This window comes from Oryctolagus cuniculus, chromosome 11 (genome assembly GCF_964237555.1).
Source record: "Oryctolagus cuniculus chromosome 11, mOryCun1.1, whole genome shotgun sequence".
Lineage (NCBI taxonomy): Eukaryota > Metazoa > Chordata > Mammalia > Lagomorpha > Leporidae > Oryctolagus > Oryctolagus cuniculus.
This window is the reverse complement of record NC_091442.1, coordinates 101,627,632-101,646,295: the sequence shown is the minus strand read 5'-3', so window position 1 is coordinate 101,646,295 and position 18,664 is coordinate 101,627,632. Positions and strand designations below refer to the sequence as shown.

The 18,664-nt window shown below is 40.9% G+C and overlaps 1 protein-coding gene across 4 annotated transcripts in view; it reads right to left on the bottom strand.

The window, feature by feature from the left end:
- Positions 1–18,664, bottom strand: part of APAF1 (apoptotic peptidase activating factor 1) — a 123,168-nt gene that overhangs the window by 47,245 nt on the left and 57,259 nt on the right. For all 4 annotated transcript variants that reach the window (XM_070052732.1, XM_070052733.1, XM_070052734.1 and 1 more), the window contains exon 17: positions 1,901–2,062. In XM_070052732.1, coding sequence (XP_069908833.1) covers positions 1,901–2,062 — 162 coding nt within the window. The remainder of the gene's footprint in view (positions 1–1,900; positions 2,063–18,664) is intronic.

Below are 18,664 nucleotides of genomic sequence, written 5' to 3'. Positions count from 1 at the left end.
ACATGTGGCCCGCGCCGCAGCTCAAAAGGTTAATCCTCTGCCTGCAGTGCCGGCACACCAGGTTCTAGTCCCGGTCAGGGCACCAGATTCTGTCCCGGTTGCCCCTCTTCCAGGCCAGCACTCTGCTGTGGACCAAGAGTGCAGTGGAGGATGGCCCAAGTGCTTGGGCCCTGCACCCCATGGGAGACCAGAAGCACCTGGCTCCTGGCTTTGGATCAGCGCGGTGCGCCAGCCACAGCGGCCATTGGAGGGTGAACCAATGGCAAAGGAAGACCTTTCTCTCTGTCTCTCTCTCTCACTGTCCATTCTGCCTGTCAAAAAAAAAAAAAAAGAAAAGAAAAGAAAAAAAAGAACCATACATGTGATCCCTTGGTGAATTTTTATATAACTGTATTGTATATTTCAAGTATGCTATTTAGAATACTGATAAACTATTTAGGTGTTAAAAAATATGACTAGAAAAATCACTGAGCCAGGGCTGGAGCTGTGGCATAGAAGATTAAGCCACCACCAGCAATGCCAGCATCTCATGTGGGTGCCAGTTCAAGACCTGGCTGTTCCACTCTCCACTTCCAATCCAGCTTCCTGTCTATTCACCTGGGAAAGTAGCAAGAAATGGCCCAAGTCTTTGGGCCTCTGGAAACACATGGGAGATCCAGATGAAGCTCCTGGCTCATGGATTCAGCCTAACCCAGTCCCAGCCCTTGAGGCCATTTGAGGAGTGAACCAGTAGATGGAAAATCTCTGTTACTCTCTCTCTCGTCTCTTTATCTGTGCCTTTCAAATAAAAAAATAAATCTAAAATTAAAAAATTTATTGAGCCATAAATCAATCCTGACTCCCCTCCTATTCACAGTAACTTTGCACAAACTTTGGCTGCTCTGCCTCACTAGTAACACAGTGCTCTTGGAATCCACTGTATCTCTCTGATATTTATATCAAAAGAAAGTATTATGTGAGAGCATTCTCAACAACTTAAATACAAGCTACTGTTAGATTTGGGAGGAAAAAGGAAGCTATTTTTTTTCCCTTTACCTTTTTTATGCACATCTTCCTCATTTACTTTATAAAAAGCTCATCTTATTCAATTAACTTTTTAAAAAAAGATTTATTCAGAGTTACAGAGAGAGAGAGAGAGAGAAAGAGAGAAACAAAAAGGGGGGGAGGGTCTTCCATCTGCTGGTTCACTCCCCAAATGACCACAGCTACCAGAGCTGGGCTGATCTGAAGCCAGGAGCCAAGAGCTTCTTCCGGAGTCTCCCACATGGGTGCAGGGGCCCAAGCACTTGGGCCATCTTCAACTGCTTTCCCAGGCCACCAGGAGGGAGCTGGATTGGAAATGGAGCAGCCAGGACTTGAAACGGTACCCATATGGGATGCTAGTGCTGCAGGCAGAGGCTTAACCTACTACACCACAACGCCGGTTCAATTATTGATGTGAGCCACCAAATCACAGAATTTTAGGGAAAAGAAAGCACTTTGAAAATCATCTCCTAAATATATTTGAAATCACAAAAGAGAGAAACAAAGAGAAAAAGAAGTGATACTGAATGTATTCCATATTTTAAGTAAATTCAAGGAACATGGCACAGCCTAAATTACTTCTGCATTGTAGGACTTGCCATATCATAAATGTGTTAGCTCACACTATGACATCTAACAGAAGAAAGCAATACCTACACTTCCCAGACCTGCATGACTAAGGAGACTTTTCCTTACAAGGCCATCCACAGCCTCCAGAGCACAAGTCCCAACAACTAGGAGGTTAGGGAGCCTGCCCAAAATCACACAGCTCAACTTCATTTAGAACATTAAACAGTATAAAAATCCAAAAAGTAATAGAAGTTTTAATTTTCTTTAATTCAGCCTAAATCTGACTTTTTGAAATACTAATACTTACAAGGATCTTATTTTTTGCTGCCACCATTATCCTAGCACCATCAGCAGACCAGGAACAACATTTCACTATTACTTCCATATCCTCTTGCGGGTCCTCTGAAGTTAGGAAGAATTTCTTCACATTGATGCTTTTCACCTCATTTGCTGATTTCACATCCCAAAGCTTCAAATTAAAAGGAAAAAAAAAAGCTTATTTTCATCTTAAACTATACCTCTAGAATTTACCCTGGATTAAATGTCATGCAAAATTATTTACTTCACCTAATGAATTATTTTTAGCTAGGCATGACTTTCTGTAAGTTAAGTACTCCAGTTTCACTCATCATTTTCCTAAAACTACAAATAAAAAAGAGACACACTGCCCAAAATGCATAATGTAAAATTAAATAAAAAGTTAACAGAGCCTTGCATGGCATGGAAGCAGCTAAGGACTAGGTGCTGGCAGCTAAGGACAAATGTAGAATAAAGCAAGCTGAGGGGAAGAGACACAACTTGCCATTGCTGCCCTCTGCTGTGCCAGGCATGAAGTATGCTTCTCATCTACTCTATGCACAGCAGGAAGGCTACACAGGGCCCATCCAAGATGAGTTATAACCTAGCAGAGCAAACAGACACAAAAGGAAGTTCCTGAAAATAGAAAATAAGATATACTGAAAGGAAGCATGACTTCTTATGTTCTTGATGGGCTACAGAAGGCTATAAAATTGGATCCTGAGGAACAGGACACAAAATATTCTACACCTCACTCACTATGGGGTCATTTGAACAAGACACAGGCCTTGGAGAAGGTTCATCTTCACTGTACTGAACCTTAAACATTGTCCCAGCTTCTACAAGTGATAAGGCTACAAAGTCCAGAATCTAGGGTTGGTTTAAAAGGAAGGACACACACACACACACACACACATACACACACAAACACACACAAAACCCCTCCCAGCTCCCCCCCAAAAAAACCTACACTGTTTCTCAGACCTTAACTCATCTTCCAAAGCAAAGCTCCAAGACAAAACCTGATTTGTCTGGACAAACACATTTTTAAGTCTCTTTTAAGTTTAGGAAAGTATAATATATACTAAGAAATACAGCCAAAACCAAAACCTTTCCCCTTCAAACAACTGTGTATGAACTGGATAAAGCAAAAGACACAGCAGGGACTAAAACAGTTGGCTTTTCCCTATATTAAAGAGAGACAGAGACAGAAAATAACTTAAATACCAGAAGCTTCAGTCTCTTCAGCCAGAATGTATGAGAAAGCAGACTCTGCTTCCCTACTAATACAAAAAACAAAGCAACCATTGCCTGGATTCAGGAAAGAGAGAACTAACAAAGTCCAATTAAATTATATCTGCCCAGGGAGAGGCCTGTGGCACAGCACTCAAGAGGCCACATGTGATAACTGCATCCCGTATCAGAGTACATAGGCCCACATCTGACCTCCACTCTTGATCCCAGCGTCCTACTAAAGCACACTCTGGGAGGCAGCAAGTGACAGCTGACGCAGCTGGGTCACTGCCACCCCTGTGGGAGACCCAGAGTGAGTTACAGGCTCCTGGCTTCGGTCTGGACCGGCCCTGGATGTTGCAGGCATTTGGGGAGTGAACTGGGAGAAGGAAGATCTTTTCTCTCTGCCTTTCAAGATAATCAGTAAACAAATAAGCAAATTTAAAAAAAAAATAAGTAAATAATATCTGTCTGAACTATATCTTCTGCTGCTGGCCTGCCTTTAGCTCTTATCAAAGTAGCAATGAAATCCTACATATCAAAGGATTATGTACTCTCATACCAGCATTTTAGTTTGAGTGAGTCACTGCCCTGTATTCAAGGTGCCTATGTGCTCCGTGCCCTCTGTACTTTAAGAGGTAATTATTAAATAAAGTCCCACTTTGAGATAGCTTATAATCAGAGCGTGAAAAACACAAGCTTATAAACATGATAGCTGACAAAAAGCTTAAGAAAATTACATAGTCTATGGGAGAAAAAATAAGTTCATAGTTTTCACCCTTTCGGAAGGTAAAAGCTTTAGAAGACTTTGACCTTGAAATACTGTTATCTAATATCATTTTGCAAGACCCCTGCTTACTACCTATCACTGCATTAGTGAAAACCAGCCAGAAATACTGGCTTAACAGCACTGTGGGAAGGCCACCACAAACACCAGGCAGTTCTCACCAAGAGTACCGTAATGTTGGTCCCCTGCAGCTAGTACTTTGTGCTACATAATCACCTTTTGATATAAACACAAGGAGACAGAAATCAAAATCCTGTACCCAACAAACAAAACTCTTTCTAAGTTTCCCTCTGAGTTTGAAGAAGTCTTAGATTAATTTGCAGGGACATAAAAGGGTCTAATCATCTTTAACACATTTCTTTAAGATTTTTAAAATTTATTTGAAAGAGTTACAGAGAGAGGTAGAGAGAGAGGAGGAGAGACAGAGAAGTCTTCCATCCACTGGTTCACTCCTCAAATGGCCACAATGGCTGGAGCTGTGCCTATCTGAAGCCAGGAGCCAGGAGCTTCTTCTAGGTCTCCACCATGTGGGTACAGGGGCCTAAGGACTGGGGCCATCCTCTGCTGTCTTCCTAGGTGCATCAGCAGAGAGCTGGATCCAGAGTGGAGCAGCTGGGACTCAAATCAGAGGCCTTTTGGGATGCTGGCGCTGCAGGCCAGGGCTTTAACCCAATGCGCCACAGCACTGGCCCCTTAAAAACACATTTCTTTGGAACCCAGTCCCAAAGGGACAAATATCATATGTTCTCTCTGATTGGCGACAACTAACTGAGCACCAAAGGGGAAACTTGTTGAAGTGAAATGGACACTATGAGAAACAGTGACTTGATCAGCTCTTGTCCTGACGGTTGATGTACAATGTAATACTTTATCCATTTTAGTATTTTTTTTTTGTTCTAGTACCATTGGTTGAACTCTGTAATTAACACACAATTATTCTTAGGTGTTTAAATTTTAACTGAAAAGTGATCCCTGTTAGGAATTTGGAAAACATTATGCTGAGTGAAATAAGCCAATCCCAAAGGGACAAATACCACTTGTTCTCCTTGATAGGTGACAACTAACTGAGCACCAAAAAGGAAACCTGTTAAAGTAAAATGAACACTATGAGAAACGGTGACTTGATCAGCCCTCACCCTGACTGTTGATGAGCAGCTTAATATGTTATCCCTCTTAGTATTTTTTTTGTTCTATTTAATACTTTTGGTTGAATACTGTAATCAATACACAATTCTTCTTAAGTGCTGAAATTTAACTGAAAAGTGATCGCTGTTAAATATAAGAGTGGGAATAAGAGAGGGAAGAGATGTGCAATTCGGGACATGCTCAAGCTGACTCACCTCAAACGGTAGAGTTAGAAACATACCAGGGGATTCCAATTCAATCCCATCAAGGTGGCATGTACCAATGCCATCTCACTAGTCCCAGTGATCAATTTCTGTTCACAATTGATCATAATGATAGGACTAAGAACCAAAGGGATCACATAAACAAGAATAGTGTCTGCAAATACTAGCTGATAGAATAAAAAAGGGAGAGAATGATCCAACATGGGAAGCGAGATACACAGCAGACCCATAGAATGGCGAATGTCCTAACAGCACTCTGGCCTCAGAATCAGCCCTTAAGGCATGCGGATCTGGCTGAAATGCCCATGAGAATATTTCAGGCATGGAAAGCCAAGACACTCTGGTAAAAAAAAAAAAAAAAACACCTAAATGAAAGATCTCCACGAGTGAGATCCCAGTGGAAAGAATGGGTCATCAAAGAAGGAGGTACCTTTCTCTGAAGGGAGGAGAGAACTTCCACTTTGACCATGGCCTTGTCTAAATATGATCAGAGTCAGTGAACTCAGGGGGCTTCCATAACCTTGGCAGCTCATGACAAGAGCCTAGGGTGATTACTGATGCCATAAACAAGAGTGTCAATTTGTTAAGTCAACAACAGGAGTCACTGTGCACTTACTCCTCATGTAGGATCTCTGTCCTTAGTGTGCTGTACATTGAGATTTAATGCTATAACTAGTACTCAAACAGTATTTTTCACTTTATGTTTCTGTGTGGGAGCAAACTATTGAAATCTTTACTTAATGTATGCTAAACTGATCTTCTGTATATAAAGAGAATTGAAAATGAATCTTGATGTGAATGGAAGGGGAGAGGGAGTGGATAAGGGGAGGGTTGCGGGTTGGAGGGACATTATGGGGGGGAAGCCATTGTAATCCATATTCTGTACTTTGGAAATTTATATTCATTAAATGAAAGTTTAAAAAAAAAAAAAGAAACAAAACATTGCTGAAATGACTAACATCCCCAGGTAACCTGTCCCCATGTGCCTTCCTACTCAGTGGTGGCTATTAATCAGAATTAGATATATATTACTCCTGTGTATCTTTTTATGCTTTTCTTTATATAGTATCCATCAGTGATACATGGTGTAGTTTTGCAACCTTTCAATTTTCATGATTTTGGCATCATATTGTAATTGTTGTTCAGTGTTCTGTTTTGGGGAGAAGGTGGTGAGCATTGTTTTTGAAATTTGTCCGTGTGGGTATACATATTTCTTGCTTGCTCATTTTCCCCTTTCTATATTTCACTGTGTAATTATATTTCATACATTTCCTGTTAATGGGCATTTGAGTTGTTTCCGTTGTTTATTCCTTATAAACAGTGTTTCACTAAAAAAAAAAATAAAAACACATTTCTTAAAAACTATTCTTGTCACTTTGAGATTATATAAATGAATCCAGATATAGACACACATACTACCCTAAGGAATTTACAGGCCAATAAGAGAATAAGAGAAAATAAATATCTCTAACACAACATATATCAGATGTGTCATATGAGAGGAAAAGACAGCACTGAAGGAACGCTGCATTCAGTCTGCAGGCTTAAGGAAACACTGTGTGATGCCTTACTCCTTAAAGTTGAGAGTCTACCTTATACCAACTTAAGAGACAGTTTTGACATCAAACAGACAGAAGAAACACTGTAGGGCTAGAGTCTATCTAGGCCAAGGTGTCAATGAAAAGGGAGAACTAGTCCAATTTGATTATAGCATCAGGGGCTGGAACGCTTCCCACAGAGTTCTCATAGCACCTTCCATCTACTTTTTTTTTTTTTTTTGACAGGCAGAGTGGACAGTGAGAGAGAGAGAGAGAGAGAGAGAGAAAGGTCATCCTTTGCCATTGGTTCACCCTACAATGGCTGCTGCGGCCGGCGCACCGCGCTGATCCGAAGGCAGGAGCCAGGTGCTTCTCCTGGTCTCCCACAGGGTGCAGGGCCCAAGGACTTGGGCCATCCTCCACTGCACTCCCAGGCCACAACAGAGAGCTGGACAGGAAGAGGAGCAACCGGGACAGAATCTGGCACCCTGACTGGGACTAGAACCTGGTGTGCCGGCGCTGCAGGCATAGGATTAGCCTATTGAGCCGTGGCGCCGGCCTCCATCTACTTTTGCTGTAGATGGGCATATAGAATAAAATTGATCAGGTTTGTGAGCTGAAAGATCACACCTTCACCACGCCTCTGTGTGACCTCATGCCCCTACCTGACCTGTGTGCCCACCTGCCAGTCAGGCTAATTAACCACTCCCCTTTGGAAGTGGATTAAAGGCCTGGGAGACGGTGGGCCCGGCCCTTTTTGCCCTCTTTTGCCATTATGGACCTTTGTTGCCCCGTGCCTTTGGGGGCGTAGCCTTTGGGCCGCCCACGCTCTCTGTCTCAGCTCTGCTGCCCATGATAAGCTGTTAGTAGCTGCTCACAATGTTCGCTGCATGTGGCTTTTGGCCTGCTTTCTGCTTGGCATGAATTCCAACTTAATTTCCAGACTTTCTCTTCTCCCTTAGATTAGACTAATGCCTTCACTCCCCTATGCATTTCTCTCACTGAATTAAAAGCTTAAAAACTTATCACGCTGCCTGGTTTATTTATGCCAGTATTCAGAATTCTTCTCTGAATATGAGGCAAGAGCCCACACAGCTTATTAATTTCAAATTTATTAATAAGTATCTGGTAACATAATTGGCACCCCAGATGGGACTTTTAAGGGATATGTTACCGATATTACTTTCATCATTTTCTTGGTTCATTTATTCACTTACCTCTTTTCTCATCTTCACTCTAAAAACTTCAAGACAGAAAGTGTACTTTTTTTTTACTGTTTAAAATAAAATGTCTAGCACGGTTTCTGGCACACAGTATTCAATAAATGATGAATAAATACATTTAAATAAAAGATAGATTACAGGGGGCCAGTGCTGTGGTACAGCAGGTTAAAGCTGCAGCCTGCAGTGCCAGCATCCCATATGTGCGCCAGTTCAAGTCCTGGCTGCTCCACTTCCGATACAGCTCTCTGCTATGGCCTAGGAAAGCAATAGAAGATGGCCCAAGTCCTTGAGCCCCTGTACCCACGTGGGAGACCCGGAAGAAGCTCCTGGCTCCTGGCTCCTGGCTTCAGATCAGCTCAGCTCTGGCCATTGTGGCCATCTGGGGAGTGAACCAGCAGATGGAAGACCTCCCTCTCTATCTCTTTCTTTTTCTTTCTCTCTCTCTCTCTCTTTCTGGCTCTACCTCGCTCTATAACTCCTTCAAATAAATAAAATAAATCTTTAAAAAAAAAGATAGGTTATTCCCAAGTTTTAAGTACAGAGAAGTAGACAACAATGTTACTCAAAGAAATAGGGTTCAGATTAAAGATGCAGATAGAACACATACATTCCTCTCCATACCCTCCCCAAATTCAGGTAAAATAGTAATAAAGGGAATTTTTCCTACTAGGCATAATCCACAAAATGAAGGAGAATGGAGGAAAAGTTAACAAAAACAAAACTGTAAAGACTAGAAAGCAGAAAGATAAGTGATAAGGGCACTACTAAAATTTGAATCTGAGGTTGTAGGAGGAGAAATCAACCCTCCCAATTCATACCACAGAACTCTTAAAAGACTTAGGAAGTGTTGGCACCTAGTAACTTGTGGCAAAGGTGAAATTAACTCAAGAGAGATATTTTAAAAATCTATTTAAATCCCCTTCCTACAATCCAGGTGAGTTGTGTTCCTATGCTGGCCAAAGGACAGAGGATTGTTCTAAACCCTACACAACAGAGAGCACAGTCACCATACTGAAAAATAGGGAAATAGACAAAGCCTGTACTCCAAATGTTGAAATCTCTGCCTACACATCTCAGAACTTTCCAACTAGCCTTACATCCTTCAAAAGGAGACTGTAAAGACTGTCCCCTCACCACACAATCAAATAAATACAAAAGACATTAAGATGTTCAGGCCGACATTGTGGAGTAGCGGGTTAAGCCTCTGCCTGTGATGCCAGCATCCCATATGGACACAGATGTGTAGTCAGAGATCTCAAAATTTGAAATATAAACTTTCTCTATGCCCCTATTTTGAAGTATGGTGATTGTGCTCTCTACTCTCTGTCCTTTGGCCAGCACAGGAACACAGCCCACTGGACTTTTAAAGATTTCTCTTGATTTAAACCCACCTTTGCCACAAGGTACTGGGTGCCAACACTTCCTGAGCCTTTTAAGAGTTCAAGACCTAGTTGTTCCACTTTCAATCCAGCTCCCTGCTAACGTGTCTGGGAAAGCAGTGGAAGATGGCCCAAGTGTTTGGGCCCCTGCACCCACGTGGAAGACCCAAAAGAAGCTCCTAACTCTTGGCTTCAGCCTGGCCTAGACTCAATCATTGTGGTCATTTGGGGAGTGAATCAGCCCCCAAAAAGGTTATTTCCAGGGCCAGCACTGGGGCACAGTGGGTTAAACTGCTGCCCACGGCTCTGGCATCCCATGTGGATGCCGGTTCAAGTCTTAACTGCACGCACCACTTCTGATCCAGCTCCCTGCTAATGCACCTTGGAAAACTAGTGGAAGATGGCTGAAGTCCTTGGACCCCTGTACCACATGGGAGATCCAGAAGAAGTTCCTGGCTCCTGTGTTTGGCCTGGCACAGCCCTGGCCATTGCAGCCATTTGGAGAGTGAATCAGCAGATGGAAGACTGATCGCTCACTCTCTCTTTCTGTCTCCCCTCTGTATCTCTGCCTTTCAAATAAATACGTATATCTAAAAAAAATTACTTCCAAGTAAACAAAATGTAAAGTACCAGATAAAATTTGAATACCTGACAAGTTTGAATAAGGAGCAAGTTTAGACAATAGAGAGCTTTAAGATTAAATTTATATATAGCAGATATAAACATATATAAAAATATATACACACACACACACCAACTAAGCAAATGAAAAACTATTAACCCTAGGAAAAACAGGAAGTTGCATGACAAAGGAAAAAAATTCATACTACATGGCTCAATTGCAATTATTCATAATGATGTAAGCACTGTTCTAAGGAAAAACGTGAAACATAAAAGAATAACAAAAACTGGGTCATCTTTGAGAAGAAAGTAATTGGTTCAGTTTAGAGTATAGTAGTGCTGAGGCTCAGTCTGTTATTTAAGTGACAACTAACAGGTAGTCAGGGATGCATATGGGAAAAACGGGGACTAGAGCTAACACACCTGAGTCACTCATGGAAGACATGAGAGTTGAAGCCATGCACTTGGACGAACGGGGACACAGAAGAGGTGATGGAAGTGGTAGCCAAGGCTAGAAGCTACAGGAACAACTATATTTTAATAGGAAGGGAAAAGATAAAAGGGATTAGAGAGGTAAGAGAACAAAGAATAAAACACTGATGTCAAACAGAGTTTCAAAAATGAACTAGATGGTCAGTGGAGGTTTGAACACTGACCATATAATAAAAAGGATAAGATTAAGAAAAATATCAGTGGGTTAAACCACTGGCCTGAAGCGCCGGCATCCCATGGGGCGCCGGTTCTAGTCCCAGCCACTCCTCTTCCAATCCATTTCTCTGTTATGGCCTGGGAAAGCAGTAGAAGACCCGAGTCCTTGGGCCCCTGCACCCAAGTGGGAGACCTGAAGGAAGCTCCTGGCTCCTGGCTTCGGATCGGCACAGCTCTGGCTGTTGCGGCCATCTGCGGAGTGAACTAGCGGATGGAAGACCTCTCTCTCTGTCTCTACCTCTCTCTATAACTCTTTCAAATAAATAAAAATAAATCTTTAAAAAAATTAAAATATCATATTTCACACTAATAAAGACAACAAAACAATGGAGACTGAAAATAAAACTATTTTACGCTTTTCCAGGAAATATAAAGAAGGGGGTTAAATAGTGGGTGGATACTCAGAAAAGAGAGGTTAAGATAGATGACTTAAGTTTAGTCATAAAAGGAAAGGAGAAAACAGAAAGAATATTTCATTTATTTATTTAAGAGACAGAGAAAGACAAATAGACCTCCTAACCACTGGTTTACTCACCAACATGCCTGCAACTGTGGCTGAGTCAGGCCAAAGCCAGAGCTGGGAACTCAATTCAGATCTCCCACACATTGGCAGGGATTCAACAACAGGAGCCATCACCCTACTGCCTGGCAGGAAACTGGAATCAGCATCCAGAGTCAGGAATCAAATTCAGTCACTCTGACGTGAGATGCAGGTACCTAAACCAGAGCCTGAACCAGAGTCTGAACCTGCCCCAGAATGATTATTTTAAAGGACAATATCATCAAGGAAAAATCAAAGGCTTTTCACTTTTTTTGGTTTTATAAGGCTAGGGAACACTCAACATTTACAGGGTATGGGAAAGAATTTAAAAAAAAAAAATCTAAAGCAGAAGCACAGAGAGGAAATAACTAATGAAGCAAGTTGCCAAGGAAAGAAAGAACAGTAGGCCTAAGGAAAGGATTTTCCAGGCAATGGCACAAGGAAAAAGGGGGAAGAGTAGAGAGTATTTACAGAAGTTTTTTAGGAGGATTAAGGTGGGGAGTTCTTAGTGGATCATTTTAACCCCCTGTATATGTATAAAGTAAGGTTAACTCCACAGAATGAAAGGGTTGGGGTATAAGAACATGAGAAAAGGAACAGAATAGGCATCATGGTAAAAACAGAAAATCAAACAGGGATTAACAGACAGTAACTTAGCAGGAAAGAAGGCACAGTTAATTCTACAGGCCAGGTTTGTAGAACAGAAAAATTGCCTGGTTTTAAAACTGTCTTGAACATTCAGCAAACTAGTGATAATGGAATAATACTAAGGATAATGTAATCTTTTCAGAACTTGGAATTAGCAATGGAGATATCATGAAGAAGAACTTGGCTTAAGAAGCAGAATGTCTCCTTATGAAGTCAAAGGAAGGGAGGGAGGGAGGGAGGGAGGAGGGAGGAAGAGAGAATAGGCTGAGAACACCATAAGGACTACACAGAAGAGAGCTGCCTAAATCCGTGCAAGGTATTTTGAAAAATCTCCTATGATTTGTATACCAAAGGAAGAATGTTTGATACTTATAGATACCACATCAAAGAAGTCAAAACCTTTTTCCCTGAATATTCTATGTAAGATCTTCCCAGCATCCATTAATAGCTAGCTAAATTTTCTGCAATCAGATTCTACCCAGAAAAGGTCCCTGGATGCTCTGCAGTGATTTATATAAAAAATTAGTTCTCAGGGATTGGATTAAGGTGGTGGAGCAGGGAGGGAGCTTACTGCTCTAGTCTAGGAGAAGAAATTTTTAAAAAGTGGAGAGAGTGCAGTCTCAGGGGAAGAGTTAGGGAGAAAACGGCAGAGGAAACTGCACACAAAGTAGAGGGACACAGTGGACCTAGGTGGAGGGTGTAGATGTGCACAACTCAGGACCCCAGCAGCTGGGGGCTCTGTAACACCTTTGGACAGATTGCAGTAGCCCAGGCCACTGGCAATAAAGCTGCAGGAAGAACCTGGAAGGAATCTGGCTTGGAGTTCGGGGGACAGAGTACCTGCCAAACTAGAGAAGAAAAGGGCGAGGGCATGTTTCTCTCTCCCCGATTACCTTGCAAATGGCATCCTATAACAAGCCAAGAAAGAGTGGGTACACCATTTTGGACATGCATAACAGCTGCACCAGCTCATGTCAGCACCCAGCAACCAGCCAAACGGAGACTCCTGAGTCTGGCAGAGAGAACTTACAGAGAGGGCTGGGTGCTCATGACTGTGGCAGACTTGTGCGTCAGAACTGTGAAAACACTGAGGCTTCATGGGAGGGCTCAGGGCGTGGCTGGGTCTTTGGGCAGTCACTGTGGGAGGCTCCACATGCTCAGGGCTCCCTGATTCCCTGGTGAGGGACATTGCTGGGGAATGTGTGCTTACACCAAGGACTGAACAGATCCTTTGTGTGGTCCTTGTGGCAGCAAGGACGAATATTATACCCACTGGGGATAGCGCCCAAGCATTGGAGTCCTTTGAGGAGAGGAAGTGAGCTGACTACACCAACAGACCAGAACAAACCTCCCCTCTGATTAAAAAAAAGAAGAAATTTATCACACTCAATCTGGGTGTCACCTTAGACACTCCCTTCATCCTGGAGCACTGAACAGAGCTCCATGGCCATGCCCACCACACACCTCTAGGTATTCACGAAAAATGGACACTTCACTAATCCACAGAGGCATAGTCCAAAGACAAAAACCATCACAGGAAATAAAAAAGAGAGAGAGAGAGAAAGAAAGAAACCGGTGAGTATCTCCACAAATGCAGAATAATAAACACACCAATTCAAGAAACAAGAATAAGGAACACAACATGATGCCCCCAAAAGAACACAACACTTTAATACTAGACTGTGAAGATGAAGAGATTCAAGAAATGCCAGAAATGGAATCCAAAAAATTGACTGTGGGATTACTTAGAAGTAATCAGAAGCAAAAACATATATATGGCATGAAATAAAATTTCTACCACGAAATTGAGATCTCAAAGAAAAAGCAAAATGAAATCTTGGAAATGAAGAATTTAACAGAACAAATACAAACTGCAGTGGAAAGTCTTAACAACAGAATTGGTGAAGCTGAAGAAAGAATATCTGATTTAGAAGACAAATGAAAGGAAATTATATAGTCAGACCAAAAACAAGAAGAAGAAACCAGAAGACTAAAAAACATTGTTAGGAATCTACAGGATACTATCAAACAATCCAACATATGTTCAGGAGTTCCTGAAGGCATGGAAAGAGAGAAAGGATTAGAAGGCCTTTTTAGTGAAATAGTGACAGAAAACTTCCCTAATATGGAAAAAGAAAGGGACATCCAAGTACAGGAAGCACAACTCCTAACAGACATGACCACAAAAGACCTTCACCACAATACATCATAGTCAAACTCACCACAGTAAAACATAAAGATTCTAAAATGTACAAAACGGAAATGCCATATTACTTTCAGAAAATCTCCAATTAGAACTACAGCATAATTCTCATCAGAAACCCAAAGGCTAGGAGAGAGTGGCGAGATAATACTCTAATCATCAGAGAAAAAAAAACTGTCAACCCAGAATACTGTAATCCTGCAAAGCTCTCATTTATGAATGAAGGTGAAATAAAGATCTTCCTTAACAAACAGATATTTAAAAAATTTGTTACCACCTGTACAGCCCTGCAAAAGATGCTTAAGGATGTACTGCACACAGAAACACAAAAAAACATGGCCAAAACTACAACATAAAAAGGCAGAAAATCTCCCATTAAAAGTACAATGGAAATCCAAAGTTAAAAATGGGAATATTTATGGAAAAATGGCAGGGCAAAGTTCAAGTCCCAGCTGCTCCATTTCTGATCCAGCTCTCTGGAAATGCAGTAGAAGATGGCCCAAGTCCTTGGGCCCCTAACTTAAGTGGAAGATCCAGAAGAAGCTCCTGGCTACTGGCTTCAGAGCAGCTCAGCTCCGACCACTGGGGCCAACTGGGGAGTGAACTAGCAGATGGAAGACCTCTCTCTCTCTCTGCCTCTCATTCTCTCACTGTGTAACTCTGACTTCAAATAAATAAATAAATCTTTAAAAAAAAAAAAAAAAAAAGACTGAATCACCCTAATTCCTAAACCAGAAAAAGAAACAACCGAGAAAAAGAACTATAGACCAATATCCCTGATGAACATAGATGCAAAAATCCTCAACAAAATACTAGCTAACATGCTAACATCAGAAAGATCATTCACCTGGACCAAACAGGATTTATCCCTGGTATGCAGGTATGGTTCAAGATCTGTAAAATCGGCTGGCGCCACAGTTCACTTGGCTAATCCTCTGGCTGCGGTGCCGGCGCCCCGGGTTCTAGTCCCCGGTTGGGGCATTGGGTTCTGTCCTAGTTGCTCCTCTTCCAGTCCAGCTCTCTGCTGTGGCCTGGGAGTGCAGTGGAGGATGGCTCAGGTCCTTGGGCCCTGCATCCGCATGGGAGACCAGGAGGAAGTGCCTGGCTCCTGGCTGCGGATCGGCACAGCACACCGGCCGTAGCGCCCATTTGGGGGGTGAACCAACAGAAGGAAGACCTTTCTCTCTGTCTCTCTCTCTCTCTCTCTCACTGTCTAACTCTGCCTGTCAAAAAAAAAAAAAGCTATAAAAAAAAATCTGTAAATCATAAATTTGATACATAACATTAACAAACTGAAAAACAAAAATCATATGACTATTTCAATAGATGCAGAGAAAGCATTTCATAAGATACTACATCCTTTCATGATGAAAACATTAAGCAAATGGGGTATAGAAGGAACGTTCCTCAAAACAATCAAGGCAATTTATGACAAATCCACAGCCAGCATCTTATCGAATGGGGAAAAGTTGGAAGCATTTCCACTAAGATCTGGAAACCAGACAAGATGTCCATTCTCACGACTGCTATTCAATATAGTCCTATGAGATTTAGACAGAGACATTAGGCAAGAAAAGAAGTCAAAGTGATACAAATTGAGAATAAGGAAGTAAAACTATACCTATTTGCAGATGACATGATCCTATATATAGGGGATCCAAAAGACTACCCTAAGAGACTACTGGAACTCATAAAAGACTTTGGTAAAGTGGCAGGACATAAAATTAACACCAAAAAAATCAATAGCCTTTGTTTACACAGACAATGCCTTGGCTGACAAAGAACTTCTAAGATCAATCCCATTCACTATAGCAACAAAAACAATTAAATGTCTTGGAACAAATTTAACCAAGGAGGCCAAAGATCTCTATGATGAAAATTATAAAAATTAAAGAAAGAAATAAAGAAGACATCAAAAAATGGGAAAATCTTCCATGTTCATGGATTGGAAGGATTAATATTATCAAAATGTCCATACTACCACCATAAGCAATTTATAGATTCAATGTGATCCCAATCAAAATACCAACCACATAATTCTCAAATCTAGAAAAAACAATGCTAAAATTCATATGGAAACACAAGAGACCCTGAATAGCTGAAGCAATCTTATAACACAAAAACAAAGCCAGACAAGGATATAGGGGAAAAGGTACCCTAATCTACTGTTGGTGGCAATGTAAACTGGTAAAACCACTACACAAGACAGTTTGGAGATACCTCAGAAATCTGAATATAGTCCAACCATGCAACCCAGCCATCCCACTCCTCAGAATTTACCCAAAGGAAATTAAATTGGCAAATAAAAGAGCTGTCTGAACCTCAATGTTTATTGCAGCTCAATTCACAATAACTAAGACATGGAATCAACCTAAATGCCCATCAACAATAGACTGGATAAAGAAATTATGGGATATGTACTCTATAGAATACTATACAGCAGTAAAAAAGGATGAAATCCAGTCATTTGCAACAAAATGAATATAGGAAACATCATACTTAGTGAAATAAGCCAGTCTCAAAGGGACAAATACCATGTTTTTTTCCCTGATCTATGATAACTTACAGAGCACCTAAAATAAAACCTATAGAAGTGAAATTGACACCATGAGAAGCAATGACTTGAACAGCCCTTGTCTTAACTGTCAAGGAACAGTTTTTTTGTTTCATTTTTTTGTTTTTCCTTCTTAATGCCATTGGTTGAATTCTTCACTTAACAGAGAATTAATCACATGTATATAAAGTCAATTGAAAATAGATCCCAGTAAAGAATAAGAGTAGGAATAAGAGAGGGAGGAGCTGTATAGTTCTGCATACATTCCTACGTATGTACTTCTATGGGTGGGTTGGGAATGGGGGAGAGGGCAATTATGGGGGGAACAGCTACTATATTCCTAAAATTGTACTTGAGAAATTTGTACTCATTAAATAGAAAGTTTCTTTGGAAAAAAAAAAAAAAACAGAGACATCACAATACCAGATTTCAAGACATACTACAGGGCAGTTATAATCAAAACAGCCTAGTACTAGCAAAAGAAAAAAAAAAAAAAACGGACTCACAGACTAATGGAATAGAATAGAAACTCTAGAAATCAGTCCACACATCTACAACCAACTTATCTTTGACAAAGGAGCTAAAATTAATTCCTAAAACAAGGACAGTCTCTTTAACAAGCAGTGCTGAGAAAACTGGATCTCCATGTGCAGAGGTAAGAAACAAGATCTCTACCTTACACCTTACACAGAAACACACTCAAAATAGACCAAAGACCTAAATCTATGACTCGATACTATCAAATTACTAGAGAACATTGGAGAAACTCTGTAAGACATTGGCACAGGCAAAGACTTTTTGGAAAAGACTCCAGAAGCATAGGCAATCAAAGCCAAAATTTACAAATGGGATTACATCAAGTTGAGAAGCTTCTGCACCACAAAAGAAACACCCAACAAAGTGAAGAGGCAACTGACAGAATAAGAGAAAACATTTACAAACTATGCAAATGATAAAGAATTAGTATCCAGAATCTATAAACAGCTCAACAAAGTCAACAACAAAACAATCAGTTGAGAAATGGGCAAAGGACTTAAACAGGCATTTTTCAAGGGAGGAAATTCAAATAGCCAATATTCACAAGAAAAAATGCTCAAGATCACTAGTCAGCAAGGAAATGCAAATCAAAACTACAATGAGGTTTCACTTTACCCCAGTTAGAATGGCTGTCACGCAGAAATCAACAAACAATAAATGCTGGCGAGGATAGGCAAAAAGGTACCCTAATCCACTGCTGGTAGGAATGTAAACTGGCACAGCCAATGTGGAAGACAGTATGGACTGATAGAGTTTTTGGTCACAAAAGGCTTCCATAGCATTAGCAGTTCATGGCAAGAGCCTCAGGTGATAATTGACATCATCAACAAGAGTGTTAATTGTTAAATTAACAACAGAAGTCACTGTACACTTACTACCCATTTAGGACCTCTGTCCTTAATGAGTTGTACTATGAGAATTAACTGTAAAACTTGTTATCAAACAGTATTTTATACATTGTGTGTGTGTATGTGTGTGTGTGTGGGTAGGTGGGTGTGTGGGTGCAAACTGACGAAATCTTTGCTAGTACAGAGTTGGTTTTCTGTATATAAAGTTAATTAAAAATGAATCTTAATGAAGAATGGGATGGGAGAGGGAGTAGGAGGTAGGGCAGGAGATGGGGTGAGAGGGTGGGTATAGGGGGAAGAACCACTATATTCCTAAAGTTGCACCTATGAAATTTGCATTCATTAAATAAAAACTTAAAAAAAAAAAAAAAAAAAAAAAAAACAAAGACAGTATGGAGATACCTCAAAAAGCTGAAAACAGATCTACCATATGACCTAGCCATCCCATTCCTGGAAATTAACCCAAGGGAAATGAAATCGGTGTATGAAACAGTTATCTGTACCCCCACGTTTATCACAGCTCCATTATAGTACACATATACTATGGAGTACTACTCAGCTGTAAAAAAAAAAAAAAAAAAAAAGAAAGAAAGAAAGAAAAAGAA